At 41.3% G+C, this 19,039-nt stretch overlaps 2 protein-coding genes across 2 annotated transcripts; both read left to right on the top strand.

Annotated features, from left to right (window-relative positions):
• Positions 1 to 1,201: 1,201 nt before the first annotated feature.
• On the top strand, positions 1,202 to 16,952 carry LOC147334300 (uncharacterized). The gene is made up of 5 exons (XM_086286748.1): positions 1,202 to 1,285; positions 13,207 to 13,254; positions 16,037 to 16,092; positions 16,185 to 16,564; positions 16,668 to 16,952. Exons 2-5 carry the CDS (start codon positions 13,223 to 13,225, stop codon positions 16,803 to 16,805), a joined length of 606 nt encoding a protein of 201 aa, XP_086142874.1. The 5' UTR covers positions 1,202 to 1,285; positions 13,207 to 13,222; the 3' UTR covers positions 16,806 to 16,952.
• LOC147334301 (uncharacterized) lies at positions 7,556 to 12,401 on the top strand. The gene is made up of 2 exons (XM_086286789.1): positions 7,556 to 9,327; positions 10,220 to 12,401. The coding sequence occupies exons 1-2, from the start codon at positions 9,068 to 9,070 to the stop codon at positions 10,488 to 10,490; spliced, it is 531 nt and encodes a 176-aa protein (XP_086142915.1). The 5' UTR covers positions 7,556 to 9,067; the 3' UTR covers positions 10,491 to 12,401.
• Positions 16,953 to 19,039: the final 2,087 nt, after the last annotated feature.

Here is a 19,039-nt window from a genome sequence, read left to right as displayed (position 1 = left end):
GAGGGCGTCTCAAAGATGGTTTATCCAGCATACTCACTATACATTACCCCGAAAAGCATTAAAAAGATTAACTCTATAATCTATCAATTCATTTGGCGCAATAAAACACATTACATTAAAAAATCACAAATTGTCAAAGATTACGCTAAAGGTGGTATAAAGTCAATTGATTTTCAATCAATGGTTGGAGTATTTAAAATAAACTGGATAAAAGCCTTCCTCTTGAAACCTGACTCCATATGGTTCCATATCCCAAAAAATATTTTCAAAAAGGTGGGAGGGTTGGATTTTCTCCTGAAATGTGATTTTGATATATTGAAGTTGCCTGTGAAACTGTCAGAATATCATAAGCAGGTCTTGTCTTATTGGAAGATGGTGTTTGCCCATAACTTTTCACCACATTGCTCCACCTTGTGGAATAACAGAACAATTACAATTAATAAGAAGTCATTGTTTATTAAAGAGTGGTTTGAAAAAAACATAATCTTTATAACAGACTTACTTGATGAAAGGGGTCAGTTTCTCTCAGTGGGTGTTTTTAATGCGAAGTTTAACATTCAGTGTTCCCTTAGAGAATATGACAAGGTTTGTAAGGCAATCCCCTTACCTCTGTTGAGTTTGATTCAAGGTTATTTGTATTACTCTAAGGCACAAATTAGTCTACCTTCTTTACATCTAAACCAGATTCCTTTGATGGATAAAAACTGTTATATGTCATAAAAATGGCCTTCATATATTTATGTATATGTATATATGTGTTTTTTTTTTGGTTTTTTTTTTGTTTTGTTTTGTTTTTTTTGTTTGTTTGTTTTTTTTCGTTTGATTTCTTATTCAACCTTTTCAAGATGTTGTTGCATAAATGTTGTCTCCCAACGAGAGATTGTAATATGTGCATAAATTTAATTAAAGTATTTAAAAAAAAAAAAAAAAAAAAAACAACTCACGGGCAGCAGCTGGCCCGCCCCCTCGCTCAGTCGCTTAGCGCCTGAGCTCGGATCATACCAATATCAGGGGGGATTCACGCACAGTCGTAAATTCCCACAGTGTGCACTATGTGCTTCGAATATTGTGTGTACTTTTTGTTTTATACAGTTGTCAGCCAGGCATCTAACTATGAAAAAATTACACTCCAAAATACCCCGGGCTTCTGACAAAACAACCCGGGCTTAAGCCCAGTAAGCCACCCCCACGCTCCGCCCCTAGCTGAGTGGCAGTAAAAACAAATACGTGAGACAGAAGTGTTATTTTCCATGAAGACGGCACAGAGTGCAGTCGTTCGGCTGTGGTAAGTATTCGTCTTCATTTTGTTAAACATTGGGGAACAGGGGTTTTATGCGAATGTATATTTATTTCAGGTTGACGGTGTCCGTGTGAAAAATGTTTAAAAGAAGAAGAGAGCTGGTTAAAACTCCGAATTTTAACCATCCCCAGCTGCCGACTTATTACGCCTTTTTGGTGGCTTCATAATCTGTTTAAGCCGTGATGATACTCAGAATCACCTCAGACCCAGTTAACACAAAAACAAAGCCACATAACGAGTCAGTGGCGTCATTTCACAGAAACTGGTCCTCGTTTATCACGTTTGGTCACGCGGTATTCTGAAGAACGACACGAGCTTTGTTTGGATACGCCCCCTTTGCTCAACGCATGCTTCGTTGCTCATTGTGATCGAGCTGGAACAAAGGATATCCACGCTATACCAAATCCAGGGGGCTGAATGCGAACTTGACACGATCCTCCTTGGCAAAGCTCAAACCACCGCTACTAGCGCTGAGCTAGCCGACACAGTGCACCATCCAGCTGCTGTGTCCCAAGATCCCGCCAACAGTCAACACAGGCTCTCAACTTGCGTCGCTGGTGCTTCTGCCAAGGACGAGAACTACAGGTTTCAGCTAGGGGCCAGACCCAAGGCTCTGGTCAGCTCCACTCCACTCCAACCAGCGCCATGGACCGTGGTTGAGACGCGTGGTGGCTGCAGAGGGGGCAGGAGGATCCGTCTCTCGCACCCTCACCCCTCTGGTGCGGTAGTATTGGAGAATAAATTCAATGTCCTGGATCCTGTGGACTTTCCTCCTCTGACCGCTAGCCCTCGCGATCCCGCTGTGTCGCTGAGGTCTGCGCCATCTCCACCACTACGTCCCCGGAGCCGCAGCGGGCAACCCGACGCTGTGGTGCAAACTCACCGCGGAGAGCTGTGCTTTACCCCGGCTCCTCGGAGAAGAGGACCCACGGCGCGGCTACCTGGGAGTCACTCACGCAGTCCGGCTGGTGCATCTCCATCTGAACACCCCCGGTGTCGCGGCGCGGGCGTCTCAGATGGCCAACAGCCCCCGGTGGCACCTCCTCTCTCCACGCTGGTCCTCGGGGATTCCATCGTCAGGAACGTGCGGATGAGGGTGGCGCTCACGCTGTCGTTCCCAGGAGCCACTGTTGTTGACATAGTGGACAGAATTCCCAACATTCTGGCATCCCACCCACAGGTTAACCAGCTCATCATCCACATCGGCACCAATGACATCCCCAAACAGCAATCTGAGCTGTCGAAGTTGGACTTCCTCCAACTCTTCAGCCTCCTTGGTCAGTTGCAGGTGAGTGTTTTTATCTCTGGGCCCACCCCCACCTGTGGCAGAGGGATAGGCCGTTTCAGCCGGCTGCTCAGCCTTAACACCTGGCTTTCCTCCGCCTGTGTCTCCCACGGCTTGGGTTTTATTAACAACTTTGATGCCTTCTGGGAGAGGAGGCATCTTTTTGGGGCAGACGGGCTCCACCTCAACGCCTGGGGACGCCGTTTGCTGTCCGCCAATTTGGCATTTGGCGTACAGCACTCCCGCACATCGCCCTGTCACTACCCCAAACTGACATTACCTGCTGATCCGTCTGCCACTGACTGATGTTCCCCTGGTCCCAGCTCCTATATTTGTTCCACTTTTAACAGTAATACACAAAACTCTGGACTAGGACCTCTCTCTCCCACAGTCAACACAATACCCGTCATAATCACAAACAGAGAGCAACAGAATTATCATAAATCCAGTAACTCCAAAAACATTAATAACCTCTGGCCTCTTCAAAAATATCAACATCCATTCAACTCTATTGTCAAAAATCCACCAGTCTCAATCAGTATGGCACTTTTAAATGTACGCTCTCTGTCGAACAAGTCTTTTATTATTAATGATTTAATTTTAGATAATAAACTTGACTGTTTATTTTTAACTGAAACATGGCTGGGCTCGGATGCACCAGTTGTTCTCACTGAGGCCTCCCCACCAAATTTTAGTTTCTCTTTTTCTATTAGAAGTGGTAAGAGAGGTGGTGGGACTGCATCTTTAGCCAACAACACACTCACCACCAAACAAATTTTATTTGATCATTTTACCACTTTTGAATTCCATGCTATTGTTTTCAGCAGCCCTCCAGTTTTATCTGTCACAATTTATAGACCACCTAAAGACAGCGCTGCTTTTATCAAGGAATTCTCAGAATTTTTAACAAACATACATTCAAACTATAATATGATAATTTTAACCGGTGATTTTAACCTGCACATAGATAATCCTTCTGACCCTGCAACAAAAGAATTCTTAAACATTCTTCACTGTTTGGATTTTATCCAGCACGTCACGCAGCCGACTCACAACAGAGGACACACTCTGGACCTGGTCATCACCCATGGGCTGTCCACCAGCGTCGTCTCTGTTGTTGACTTGGCTGTCTCTGACCACTACTGTGTGTTTTTTAACATCACCGGTTTTATTCAGCGGGAGACCTCGGTGCGAACTGTGAGGAGGCGTTATCTAACCTCTGAAGTGGCTGCAAATTTTACCAGGGTTTTAGACGAATACCCCCCTGTGATTTTACCTGCACCCTGCGATTTGATTTTTAATTATTTCAACAGCAAACTGAAGAAAAGCCTTGACTCCGTTGCTCCACTCACCACCAAAAAGATTAACGTAAAACATGCATCACCCTGGAGAAACGAAGAAGTCAAAAAACTCAAAAGAAATTGCAGGGCAGCAGAAAGGAGATGGAGGAAAAATAAAAACACTATCAATCATCAAATATTTTGCGAGCAACTTAAAATGTACAATAATACATTAAGGAAGTCAAGAAATTCATACTTCGCCAAAATAATCAGTATTAGCAAAAATAATCCCAAGGTCCTCTTTTCCACCATAGATCATTTATTTAACCCTGATTTTCACAGCTCCCAAAGAACCCCCACAGACTCGCTCTGTGAGCAGTTTGCAGAAAACTTCAGGGGAAAGATCAGCGCCATCAGATCTGATATTTTATCTAATCGCGATATGATTGTAAACACATCTGAGGGCTCGATTGTACCTGAGGAGACACTGGACAGCTTTGTCCTGGTTAATGCTGAGAACCTTCAGAAAGTTTTCTCCACAGTGAGACCCACCACATGTCTTTTAGATCCAATCCCTTCTTCACTCTTTAAAACACTTTATGGATTTTTTGAGGCTGAGCTTTTATACATGATGAATTGCTCTCTTCAGTTGGGTGTCTTCCCTGCTGCCTTTAACCCTTTACAGCCGATCGGAGCGGGCACGCTCTGTTTTGCGTAACTATTTTTAAATCCCGGTAGCTCTGCAACCACGTAAGCTAGCGCAATAATTTTTTTTGCATATGAAACTGGAGGAGTTGTACTTACATCTTATGCCATCAGCTTGTCCTAGGTCACAGTTTCCTTCCACATATAGCTTTGCAAAAACTGCATAAAAATCACTTGCAGCAACAAAAACATGATATTCCAGAAACACGCTTCGCCGATCCAATCAGCTGTTTGTAACACTTCCTACGTCCATCAGCGTGAACTATCACATGACCGCATGACCTGCCCGAAACCGGAAGTGATGTCATTTTGCGGAAATGTAGTTTTTTTTACCATCGTACCTCATGAGCTTATACTTGTGTTTTTAAAAGTTATGTTTGATTTCATGACTTTCTGTGTCGTTTCTGGGATGCTTAGGACTCATATTCCACTGCTGGAAATAGTTTATTGTGATGCATATGCTGTTATTTTGCACTATAATATTTATTTTCGTTTTTCCTGCAGTATATAAAAATTGGTGTATTTCAAAAATAAAACTATGAAGACACTTAAAATAAATTTCCTGTGGTGGGAAACTAGTTTCTGCAACTTTTTTGTATTTACAGTTTTGAGGGATAAGCCTCTTAAATTTCTCTAACTAGAAATATATGTTAAAAAAACAAAAACGATTTTCAATTTTTTGTAGTTTATTACACTTTTTTGCAATTTATGTAATTACTATGCACCTAATGCAGACATATTATTAAAGTTTGGGCTATAATGGTTGTATTGATGTATAGCAACTTGAAATGCTCCCAAAAATGGCTCCACAGCATGTAAAAATATAATATAAGCTCTGGCGGACTTGGTTCTATGGTAGGTCTTAAAGGGTTAAAACGGCGGTGGTGAGGCCCCTTCTGAAGAAGAGCAATTTGGATTGTAATGATTTTAATAACTACAGACCTGTATCCAACTTACCATTTTTAAGTAAAGTCTTAGAAAAACTTGTTTTTACTCAGATTACTGATTTTCTCAATGATAGACAGATCCTGGAGATATTCCAGTCTGGTTTTAGGGTGAACCACAGCACAGAGACTGCTCTCCTAAAGGTTTTAAATGATCTTAGATGTAACTGGGACTCCCAAAAGCTCTCAGTCCTGGTGCTACTGGATCTAAGCGCAGCCTTTGATACAGTAGACCACGCTATTCTTTTAAACAGACTGAAACACATGGTGGGCCTCTCTGGTGCTGTACACAACTGGTTCACTTCCTATCTCTCTGACAGATCTTTTATGGTGAGTATGGATACATGCAGAGGTGGGACCAAGTCATTGTTTTGCAAGTCTCAAGTAAGTCTCAAGTCTTTATCCTCAAGTCTCAAGTCAAGTCTCAAGTAATGTCAGGCAAGTCAGAGTCGAGTCTCAAGTCACTGGTGTAAAAGTCCGAGTCAAGTCACAAGTCTGAAACTTTGAATTTCAAGTCCTTTCGAGTCTTTAAAAAAAAAAAAAAAAACGAAAAAATAATGTTGCAGTTATGCTAAATGTAAATATTAGACCATGTAATTTTAAAATCTGTGTTTTTCTCAACACATGACAAAATAGTGAACGTAGAAAATATACACAAATTGTGAAATTGCACCTCTTTAAAATGCAGCTCAATTAAACTTAGCTCCTAGAATAATTTTCACCGACAGTTCTGAGATAAGCTGCATGTTATTCTTGGATGCGGTTGTAGGACCAGCTTTAAAATCGCATGACAAAAATATCATACACGTTAAAAAAAACTGCATCACCAACGTAGCCTGGACAACATTTGCTAGTTAGATGAAGTCAGCTATCTCATCGTAGCATATTTATATGCATATTTATAATCATACGGCTCTTGGAGTGAGTGCATACACTCGTGAAGTTTAGTAACTTCCGGTCACTGCAACAAGCCCAGGTACAGTTTACCGACGGATGGGTGCAGGACCTTGAAATGCACCGTGTAGAACGAAAGAGCATCGTACGTATCATAAGTTTACCACTCTCACAAATCGTCGTCATAAACACACATTCCTTAACCGTTTATTAATAGGACCTTTGAGCTCAACGGTAATTAATTAGCAGTGGAAATAATTTCTGGTAGCATCACAGAAATGTAGCAGTGACAATAAGACTGTATGCTGTAATCGTACTGGGCAATTAGTGATACAAACCTGTTTTATCCTGTGAATAAAAGTATATGTTTTTGTCAATGTACCATAATAACAGAAGCGAAACGCAATATTGTGTCAGGACAATTCACTATTTATGCACAATAAAGAAAGGAGCATAGCGCGACCATTTCTGTTCAGCGCCAGACTTGCTTGTAACCTATATCACCAATTATGTTATGAAAATGACGCATTAACTACAACAGCAGACTGACCTTCGTGTAAATGCTTGGAGCAGACTAAACTGTGAGCTGGAGTGTTCTGGGACGTTATATTTGGTCTTTGAATGGCTGCAATCCAGGCCATCCGTCGCGTCTTTGTTACTTCGGAAACATGGCTCGAACAATTTACCCGTCGGCTTCCCGTGGCTGTCATGCGACCGGCTATTGCAGTTAATAATACAACAGCTTCTTGACATTTTTGTGTTTCTTTTTATCGCTGTGTGACTGATTTCAATTGAAAGCCTGCGTGCGCTAGTACCTCTTGCCACGAGTTCCCAGAATCCTTTGCGGTTCTACCCGTGAATGACGTCACATTTTCAATCTCTATATAATATGCATGTTAAATTTTATATTTGGGGTAAAATATCAAGTCTTTTCAAGTAAACCGGTTCAAGTCCAAGTCAAGTCACAAGTCTTAGAACATTTTTTCAAGTCAAGTCTAAAGTCATAAAATTAATGACTCGAGTCTGACTCGAGTCCAAGTCATGTGACTCGAGTCCACACCTCTGGATACATGCTCCTCTAAGATCCATGAAATGACATGTGGTGTGCCTCAAGGGTCGGTTCTAGGCCCTGTACTTTTTAATTTGTATATGTTGCCTCTCGGCGGTGTCATCAGGAGGCATGGAGTGAACTTCCACAGTTACGCTGATGACACGCAGCTGTACATCTCCGTGTCTCCTGATGACACCAGACCAATGGATGCCCTTTTTAACTGTATCTTGGATATAAGATCTTGGATGGCAGAAAACTTTTTACAGCTTAACCAGGACAAAACTGAAGTTTTAATTGTCGGTCCTGAGGCTCAGAGAGAGAAACTCTTGTCTAAATTAGAGGCATTTTCACTATGTCCTTCGCTACAAGTGAAAAACCTGGGTGTTATTTTTGACTCTGAGCTTGGTTTTATCCCACATATTAAACATGTAACCAAAATTGGATTTTATCATCTAAAAAATATAGCCAGAGTCCGCCCTATTCTCTCTCGGGCCAACACGGAGATGCTGATGCATGCTTTTATTACCAGTCGCATTGATTACTGTAATGCCCTGCTCTCTGGTCTTCCTAAGAAGAATATTTCAACTTTACAACTCTTGCAAAACTCGGCAGCTCGTGTGCTGACGAAGACCAGAGGGCGGGCCCACATTACACCGGTTTTAGAATCGCTGCACTGGCTCCCCGTGTGTTTCAGGATCGATTTTAAAGTTCTTTTATTGGTTTTTAAATGTCTTAATGGTCTTGGGCCTTCTTATCTCTCAGATCTGCTTTTACCATACGAACCCTCGCGGACCCTGAGGTCCTCTGGTACTGGCCTTTTGATTGTCCCTAAAGTCAGGACACATACTCACGGAGAGGCAGCTTTTCAGTGGTATGGTCCTCGTCTGTGGAACAGCCTGCCGGAGGAGCTCAGGGCCGCAGAGAACGTACATGTTTTTAAGAACAGGCTCAAGACCCACCTTTTTAATTTAGCTTTTACTTAGCGTTTATTTATTTTATGCTTATTTATTCTATCCTGTTCTATTATTAATTTAGGCTTTACCTAATATTTTTTGATTTTATTCTTATTCATTTTTTAATCTTCTTACTCTATTTATATTTATATTTATATTGTATCCTGTTCTTATTTATTTTATCATTTTACCCTGTATATATTGTATTGCGTCATATCTCCAGTGTTTCCTTGGAGGGCGCTCTCTGCACCGGGGCTGTGATTGACCGTGGCTGCTGGGTCTCTGGGGTCCTCTCAGCCTGGTTGAGGGGCTCCTTGGCCTCCCTCCTGCTGTGTGCCCAGTCTGGAGGCTGCGGTCTGTGACCGGCTCCCGGTGCAGACGGCTCCCTGTTATAGTGTTTCCTCACTTGGCTCATGCAAGCCCAGCCCAATTTTTACTCTCTAACGGTGTGTTCACACCGAACGCGATGGACGCGAATAAAACGCCCCAAACGCCCCTAATTTGACGCGTGTACATTCGCGTCTCAACGCGTGTCCAAGAAAAATCCATCGTGAACCGGAAATGTGGGAGGAATGTGGGAGGGAGTTGTGCCAGACCTGGTTTTGCAAGATGGCAGCTATCGAGCTAGCGCTTGAAGAGAGAGTCTCCCTTCTCTATGTACTGTGGAGAGCAGAGCAGCAGCGTAAAAGACGTCCTCGCCGTACCTGGGTCCATCAGGTCCTCCAGAGGCATGAGCAGTTTGGTGAGTTTCACCACTTGCTCCAGGAGCTGCGCCTGGATGACGGCCGATTCCAGCGCTATCACCGTCGGCCAGTTTGAGGACCTGCTTTCCCTCGTCGGTCCCAGCATTGCCCGCCTAGACACCAACTACAGACGCTCAATCCCACCTGCAGAGCGCCTGTCCGTCTGCCTGAGGTTAGTAAAACTATTTAATACGGTAGTCCTTTATTGATATCTGTGCTAATATGCTAATCCATCCAGTTATACACTGCTAACATGGATGTGCTATGCTAACAGTGAATGCTGTCGGTGTTTACTGAAAGCAAACTGTGGTACAGAGACGACTCTTTATAATATTTCTAGTGATACTCAGAAGCTCTCATCAAGTCCCGATTTAATTCGATTTATGCTGTTATCAGTGTTTGCAATGATAGCATGGCTGTGGTGTCACATCAATGTATGCGCTCGGTGTTTGCTGATATCAAACTGTAGCATTAGGACCACTGAGTTAACCTTTGTAGTGATACTCACTCCTTTTTATTTAGACCTGGTTTAATTCTGGGATAGTTGAATATTTGTATATAATCCCTGCAGCTGTCAGACTCTATAGCAGGGGTCACCAGTCTTTATTAAAACAGAGTTAGATAAAACTGTGAACAGTTTGGTTCATCTCTAGTTACATGGTTCTATCTTGATAAGCTATGTCTTATCACAGATTAATTTTTGAAAAATATTAATGATTTAAGCAAGGAAAGGGCTACATGTCAACACACAACTCTTTATTTCTATTAATGTCTTACTTCATTCCTACCTGATTGACATGTTTAGGAATTGTGAGTGATTGGCTCACTGTAGTTGTGAAAGTTGCTACCAATCAAATTATGATGTGTTTTGTTTTAACTTTAACATAACTGTTTTAGATATTATCTAATATACATTTTGTAATTATCCTTATAATTACAAAAGGTTTTATGTAAGATTCATGTTTTGTGATTTAAATCTGATATCACAAAAGTATTTTGGAATTTGAATAATGTATTTTGTAACTGCAGTACACAAAATACTGATTTTGAACAATTTTGTCCAGGTTCCTTGTCACCGGGGACTCCTTCAGGACCATCGCGTTCAGTTTCAGAGTCGGTGTGTCCACGGTGAGCCAGATCACCCCCCAGGCAGCGACGTCCATCTGGGACTGTCTAGTGGACGACTTCATGGCTGTGCCTTCACCTGGAGACTGGCGGTCCATCACAGAGGGATTCCAGGAGCGCTGGAACTTTCCTCTGTGCTGTGCAGCTCTGGATGGGAAGCACATCCAGACAAAGGCACCCCATATATCATATAGGAGACACACACATTGATATACACTAAATATTCATTTCATTTCTTTTTTGTGGTGCCCAAATTGATGCACCTGCTTGATTTTGTTTAAACAATTATTGCACACTTTCTGTAAATCCAGTAAACTTCTTTTCACTTCTCAAATATCACTGTGTGTGTCTCCTGTATGATATTTAACTGACATTTTTTATTGTAACAACCAACAATTTATACAGGAAAATAATGTCTATTAACAAGGTTGCCCAAACTTCTGCATCCCACTGTATCAGTATATTTTGTCATTAGTATAATATGAAATAAATTCTACATGTGTCAAGTTGTGTGCCAACATTTGCTGTGTAGTAGAACTGAGACATTAGTCATTATAAACATTTATTTGAAATAATATTAAAAGACTCAAACAGAAAAACATTAAACATAAATATATAAAATATAAGAATTTACAGAGAGACAGGAATAAAAAGGACCAGCTGCTCTCCAGAGCAGGAACAAGGCTGAGGAGGAAATGCTCCATTGGAGACTGGTGTGGCCTCTTCAGGGACTCCAGGATGGCCAGCTCCACCGCCGATGGACCGTCCTGGGACCCGTCCCTCATCTGCCTCGGAGCCGTCCTCCTCTGTGGGCCTGTAAAACAGCACAAAACACAAAGAAATGAGAAGGCTGCTACTAGATTTTAATTTCAACATTGAAGAAAAAAAAAAACAATAACAGGATATAATCAGATTGGTTGTAGATATTTAGTAAAGGTGATCACAAGGGAATCCCACCGACTAAAAAGGTATCAGTGCTTGCTGTACATATCTGTGGGTGCAGGAGCTCAGGGACTGGGGATGCTCTGCTGCAGAATCAGTTGGTTCTATCAATACAGTATTAAATGTTAACAGGTTCGATATAATAATCGTAGAGTAGACAGTGGTCCCTCATTTATTGCAGGGGTTCTCAGAATAACTAGCCCCTGGTCACAGTTCTCACAATTGATTCTCAAAGTGCAAACCTTTGTAGATTGCAAAACGTAAAAGTATTATTATGCCGCGGTTTGTCTTCATCTGCCCGCCACTTTCGTGCGCCTTTTTCCCTCACGGTGCAGGTGTCTATTTCCGAATGAGGCTCATAGTTATGGGTGTTTTTGTGCTGTTTTTTCTATTGGACGCGATGGTTATCAAAACCAAACGTGATAAATTTGGCAAGCGCAGGAGATTTGTCAATCAGGCTGCAGAATGCAATGCTGTACTGTGCAATAAAAAATCAGCGAAAAAGCAAAGCAGTGACGGATGAACAGCGGGACCACTGTGTGCTGTTTATTAATAAACAATAAAATATATTCCTAAATGACAACATGCATAAAAGCAGAACGGTATTTGTACGTCAGTGGGAAAATAGCGGTGGCTTGCTAGCTTTTGTGCGGCTTCCCCGGGTCAGTGAAAACTTTCAAAAGAGAAATGAATGAACTTACCAGGTTGCCCGATCTCTTCACATATCTTCCTCCAAGCTCGGTCCTTTTTATTCCTGTCTCGGTACTGAAAGCAGCTGGTGTTGTACAGCTCCGAGTTGTTTGCTACCGCATTGATTAGCCTTCCCCTCCATTGAAGTATGAAAGGCTTTGGCTGGATCTGCCCCTTTGACCTAGGTAACAGCCACGTCACCAGGCTCCTGATTGGTTGTCGCGGCGCGATTTGACGCTGGAGTTCAGATTTTTCCAACTCGAGCGGTAGACGCGAAACGCACGTATGCACAAAATGCAACACAAAAACTCACGCGCGTGGTTTTATTCGCGAGTCAAACGCGCCAGACGCGCTACACTGACGCGCGTTTCACGCGTTTTGGCGTTTTCGCGACGCAAATCTGCTTCCAAATTTTCGCGGGACCCGCAATCGCGCGTCATCGCGCCTTTCCATTGACTTTACATGTAAACCTGACACTCTATTCGCGTCCATCGCGTTCGGTGTGAACACACCGTAAGTGTGCGCGTATGTGTGTGTGTGTGTGGGGGGGGGGATATATGTGTATTGAGAGTGTGGGGAGTGAGTTGGAGGGTGGGGTGGGCTGCTTTTAACTATGTAAAGCACTTTGTGCTACATTTTTTTTTTTTTTTTTTTTTTTGTATGAAAAGTGCTTTATAAATAAAGATTGATTGATCGTTGCACAGCATGCATGACCTACGTGATGTGAACATGGGACAGAAAAAGAAAGACAACAAAGATCCAGGTTCATCAAAGTCTTATTATTAAAAGATAGAACATTTAAAGGGTTCCCACGCTTCTCAAATATTCTCAGAAAAGATAAAAAAAAAATGGGTAACAATAAATAAAACTTGTTCAGGGGTAACTGACCTCCAACATGAAATTTTACAGAGACAAACTCCAGGCTTGAGTGTTACATTTCAATAATGAGGAACGCCTATGTAAAGATTATATTTAAATACAGCTTTATGTCAAAAGTTAAATATTTCTTACAAAATTTTAAACGTACTTTCTAAAAAGATTATTATTAATGTAGGATTATTTGATTATTATTTGATTATTTTCAAATGGTTTGTTCTTTTTGCTGTTTCTATGGTTAAACTCAGATTACCATTTGTTTTTCTCTTTTAAAAGTAGTTTTTTTAATTTGAAAGCTTTGAAGTTAAACATTAAAAAATAATTTTATGTTATGGCTGTATAAATGTGTCAGTGCATCAGTAAAGGTTTGAAATATTAATCAAAAGCTGCTTCTAATGATTCAAATTTCATTTTGCAGGTGACAGAGAACTAAAATGGCAACAACATCTGTAATGCTCGACAGCGGGTAAGAACCAGTTTCCCCACTCTGTAATCTCACTAAGTTTTGTTCTAGTGAGTCATGTAAATAGTTTTAAATCTCAGGTTGGAACCTGCTCAGCACCAGTAGCGGTTTTTGATAGGGCGACATGGGGGGTTGCCCAGGGAAGCATCATGGTAGGGGTGGCATCACGGGCATCTCCAAAAAAAAGTTGCTCGTACTCATGCATACATCAGCCAGCGCAATTTGGAGATGTCATAGGCACTGATCGGTCTTCTGCCGCCCATTTGCTGGGAGTAAGGGCGCCCTCCGTTTGCAAGGTGCGCCTGCTGCTTGCGGCAGAGTAAGGAGAGCGCGGGGCGGTGGGGGATTCTCTGGCTGGCTGGAGCAGCATCTAATATCCAACCCGCAAAATGAAACAAAATAAAAACAAACCAACAAACATGAAAACACTGGACATTATGATACAGACTTATAATTTGTACCTATGTTTTTTCGAAATTCTATAAAGTGAGCGCGAGAGCCCTCGGTGAGCCTGCTTGCTGCTGTGCTAAAGTCAAAGTAAACTTTATTGTCATCTCCACTGCATACACTACATTATATAGAGAGACGAGACGACGAGGCTCCAGTCACAGCAGTGCAAGTAAACAAACAATAAATATAAGAAGAATAGGAAAATAAATATACACTTTACGACTAGGGGTAAGAGGGATCAATAACTATTTAAAATTTACAGTTTGATGATTTAATATCTCACACACAACCTGTCGACAGGGGAGGGGGGTGCCGGCTTTGGGTTGGGGGATGGGTGTTCTGGAGCGCAAAATTAAAAACAATGGAAGATGTTCAAGAACAGTTCAAAGCCATCAGGTGCTCAATTTAGAAAAAAGAGAAAAGAAGAGGAGAGAAAAGAAGAGGAGGAGAAACGAGCAAAAGATACCGGAAAGCAGATGTGTCATTGGATAATGGCAGGTCATGTATCCTGAAACAATCAGAATCATATTCAGAATACTTTATTAATCCCTAAGGAAAGTATGTGTGTTACAGTTGGTACAGGAAGAAATTCTAAAAAAAGTAACAGTGACAGACTAAACTCCAAACAATACATTGCGTTACAGATTTTGCACATTTAAGAAATAGCACTAATATATACAGATCACTCAATTATAAATATCAAGGATTAACAGAGGTGATGATAAATAAATATCAAGATTTTGGGGCAATCAATTGTATGATATTGTGAGAACGAAGGCTGCATTGGTTGTGGTTTTTACACATATAAACACATAAATAAGTTGGAACCAGCCCAAGGAGATAAATAGATAAAGATCAACCAATAGGAGAGTCTGCGGATATGTAAAGATGGACATTTAGCAGCAGCATACAAAGAACAATGATGTACACGATTTCCATAGTCAGTGATAAAATGTAAAGCAAAATGGTACACAGTATCCAACCTCTTTAGGTAGTGAGCAGGTGCATTCATAAAAAGCAGGTCACCATAATCCAATAAAGGTAAAAAAGTTGCACGAATCAAGTGTTTTCTCATTTGGAGGGAGAAACAGGACTGATTTCTAAAAAAGTAACTTAGTTTTAGTTTTAACTTCGACACAAGCCTTTGAATGTGAGTATTTCCGATATCAGTACCAATAATTTTAAGTTTTTCAGGTCTAAAACCAGTCCTCGCTGTTTCAGAGACCCATCCGTGTAAACAAAGCAAAACCACAGATCTTTTATCTTTAACTTGTCACAAGAGAAGCCCGGCCAGGATCTTGCAGAGAGTTATTCACTCGTCACCTGAGCTCAGCCAACTCCGAACCTGATTCCCCTTGCAGCTCCTTTTATTTGAGTGAAAACAGTCATACATTCAAGGCAAGCATATGCGAGCAACGTCAGCGTGTGTGTGTGTGTGTGTGTGTGTCATTTCCTGACACCATATATGGCTTGGCCCTTCACAACATCTCCAGTCGGTCCATATAGGGCATGACCTTTTAACGAATCAACATGTGTACTAAGCATGTAAAAAGCAGAAGTGAGCAGCCCAGTTAAACTTATAAAAACAGGAACTTGTTGAAATGACAATCTTAAAATAATCAACTCTATCAGGAAGAGTTTCTGTTTCCAGCTGTGTCCAGAAATCCAGCTGTGGATGCTCAGTATCTGAGCTACGTGAGCTGCAGCACAAGAAAAGTGGAGTTTGTGCTGCTCAAACATAAACAAAAATTACATTAAATATTCTTGATGGAAAATTAAAGGTCCAAATGTCAAAGAAAGGTGACATTTCTGAGTGCACCAGAGAGCATGTAGCACACTTTCCAGGGGCTGCCATGTATTGGCTGGACGTGGACACAACGCCTCTTATTAAATGCCGCCTTTAGCTCAGAGGGAGAAGAGACGAGAAGGAACGGGATAAAACGAGTCATTCTCGACATTATATCTGTATAACGCAATAACATTTACTCACAGTAACAAACATGGGGTGGCTGAGGATAAGAACCTAACTCACTCTGAGATGTGAAAATGAATACAGAGTGAAGCCTCAAACCAAACTGCCACACAGCACAGGATGTATGGACCCAGGATGGTCGATGGTTCAGTGCAGAGGCAGCAGCTTGTAACCCCAAGCTCAAAGCTGTTGAACACACACACCAAACTACTGTGGTGCCATGACTTCAGGAGGACAGACATGAAATGTCATGATTTTGGCATTAAGCTCTATACAGTGAGGCTCACAGGCTGACTGAGCACTTGGGTAAAGGGAAGGCTGTTGTCACAAACTCTGTTAACATCATTATGTTTTCTGTCTTAGTTTGGGACATAAGGAGTCTAATGTGTCTCTTGACTCTCTGTCCAAAGGAAGGAAAGGTATGCTACAATCATCTTTGGCTCATTTAAAACAAGTCATAATGTGTTTTCCATCTTTCAAACACCTTTCAAATGTCTGCCTTGTGTTGCAGATGAGGACTTACCAGCAGCTGTTTCACAGTTTGAATCTGCAAACAAAGGCAAGTGTTTCCCCTTAGAGAAGCCAGCTGGTGCAATTTTGAGGAAAGCAGAGCTTGAGGACACCGTTTACAAAGATTATCCTGCTGATGTGAATGGCTGGGGAAAATTCTACCTTCCAACGACTGTAACCATGCAAATTATTGGCGTGGTGGAGGGCATCTCATGTCTGTGCGACCAGCTCGTTCTGATGACCTGCAAGGACAAACAGGTGTATGGCTATGATGGAGAGGAGCTTCATCTGGTGGCTTCAAGCATCAAGCAGCTACTTGATGAAGGAATGGAGTATCCAGCATCCAAGACCTACTACAAGGGGGAGGCCTTCAAAGACATGGTGAGAAATTACATTTGTTTGCTGGGAATAACTAAGATTTCATGGTTGATTATCCTTATTAGTCTGTTAACTTTCTGTGCTTTTCTTGTTTGTTTGTGTTTAGACCAAGAAGGACTGGGAACAGGTGTGGAAGAACCCTGTGGGGAGGAGGTTGGATGAAGAGCATAAAAAACTTGTGGCAACAAGAAAGCCCAGATTACTGGACTTCATGAAACGCAATCAGATACTTAAAGGCTGTTGATTGCTTCCCTAACCCTGTGATGATTAGGGCTCCCTACACTGAAAAAATGGGAATTGGGAGGCTTTTGAATTTGCACAAATGTTTCATGTTTCATGTTTCTCTTATTTACATGATTAAATAAAGTACTATTTACTTGATTATAAACAATACTGAGACTACTCATTTTTCTTGCATTGATTTAAAGTGACTAAATTACACTCAACAAAAATATAAACGCAACACCTTTGTTACTGCTCCCATTCCCCATGGGATGGACGTAGAGACCTAAAATTCATTCCAGATACACAATATAACCATCCCTCCCAAACAGTGGTCACAAATCAGTCCAAATGTGTGGTAGTGGGCACATCTGCCATATTGAGATGATCCATCCCACCTCACAGGTGTGCCACATCAGGATGCTGATCTGACATCATGAGTAGTGCACAGGTGTACCTCAGACTGCCCACAACAATAAACCAATAAATGACTGACGTTTGGTCCGTTTACTAGATGCTGTAAACGGACCAAACGTCAGTCAGGAGAACAACTGACATAATCCATCCACAATACGAGGTTAGTCATTAATATACTGCTGCATGGGCTGTGCTGTAGTTACATCGTAAGGGTTTAAAAACTGAACTTTAAAATGATTAATGGTGATAAAAACTGAGAGAGGCCGACACTGACTGTTTTTAGGGGCTTGTTGAGATTAAATAGAACAAGATACAAAACAATAAAACATGTTAAAAACACAACAGCTTCATTAAATGCAGACTACTTTGGGCCCGGAAGCAGGATTCATCACGTCATCACTTAAAGACCAGTGTTCTGACAAACCATCCTATTTTGGCAAAACTTAAGTACGACTGTTTGCCACGTAACTTTGCCCATCAGAGTATGCGAGTAACATTTGGTGTATTTTAATACCACATATATATTATTGAAAGCATATTAACATATTTTAGCGCAAACATGTCTTGATAGCCGGGGTTTCTTTTAAGTAACTCCACCTCAAAATAACATACAAAAAAAACCTTAAAGGTGCCCTCTAGAGGCCCAAATGGGGAAGTGAGTGAGAGCTGGCAGCAGATGGGTGCAAAGCGCCCTCCTCTAACATGTCGAACAAATGTTGTTTGTAAGTGTGATAGTGGCTTTGCCACTGGGTTGCTTAACTAAAATTGTGATAAAAATTGTAATGTGACTGTTGGAGCTGTGTGACCTCTGTGAGCTTCCTGATTCAGATTGTGGTGGAGATGTAAAAAACTACAGGACAGCTTCAGATCATAAACTTCTTTAAGAAGTCGTCCTTGGCACAGCTGGAGCTTATGTCACCACAGGTGATCAGGGCACTGAGATGAAACACTCTGCTCTATGAGGTTTCCTACTTACGCTTTTCTGGATTTCACACAACTGAATTCACCATCATACACACAGATGTTTACAGATGCTGTCAATGCTGATTTTTCACAAGTGTAAAGTAGCCTCTGAGGAGTGAAACTAAACAGCATCACACAGTTAATATAAATGGACAGCAGCTACATTTGAATAGAACACAGTGGTTTCAAACCTTTATGTCTCACATAAGAAGCCAAAAAAATAATTTTAACCTAAAGTTATTCATCACTGGGAACTTCACCACAGCTCTGCACTAAACTGTAGAAAGCTGCTGTAATGACACATAAAGATTATAACTCAGTTTGTTTTTCCAGATGTTCAACAACATGAAATGTGTGAATAAAGCCATTGTAAGAAAGCACTTTAAAGGCTCAACTAAAAAAGGGCAACATAAGTAGTGGTCCATGTGGTCCATGTAATATAGGAAAGTGCGTCTTTCTGTTCGGATGATATTTATTTTGGACAAGGGACATTTTCCCCACACTAAACTCTGCAGTGTGAAAATGACACTTCTTTAACCTGTTAAATTTAATTCAGCTTTCACTCTTTATCTGTAAACTTTGACAAAATTATTCTCCACACAGGTCTCTCAGTTTTTAGTCTCTGAGCAGTTGTAGATGTGGTGTTTGTATGATTTAAATTCTTTTAAAAACAGGAGCAAATTCTTGATCCTGTTCTCTGCTCTCTCCACTTCCATCATCATATAAACCCATTAATCCTTTCTAAAGACATCACAAAGTGCTTCACTGAGAATACGAGCTCATGAGAAGCAGATTTAAATAAAGCAGAGTAATGTTCAGAGTTCATCTGTTAGATGTTAAAAGTTTAAAATATATCAGTGAACATGTTCTACTATA

The sequence above is a fragment of the Aulonocara sp. 'chitande type north' Nkhata Bay genome, linkage group LG3 (genome assembly GCF_057382095.1).
Source record: "Aulonocara sp. 'chitande type north' Nkhata Bay isolate Kocher_YH1m ecotype deep benthic linkage group LG3, A_spYH_male_GT1.1, whole genome shotgun sequence".
In the NCBI taxonomy this organism is placed as follows: domain Eukaryota; kingdom Metazoa; phylum Chordata; class Actinopteri; order Cichliformes; family Cichlidae; genus Aulonocara; species Aulonocara sp. 'chitande type north' Nkhata Bay.
Note: the sequence above shows the minus strand (reverse complement) of the source record. Positions and strands in the feature narration are given on the sequence as shown.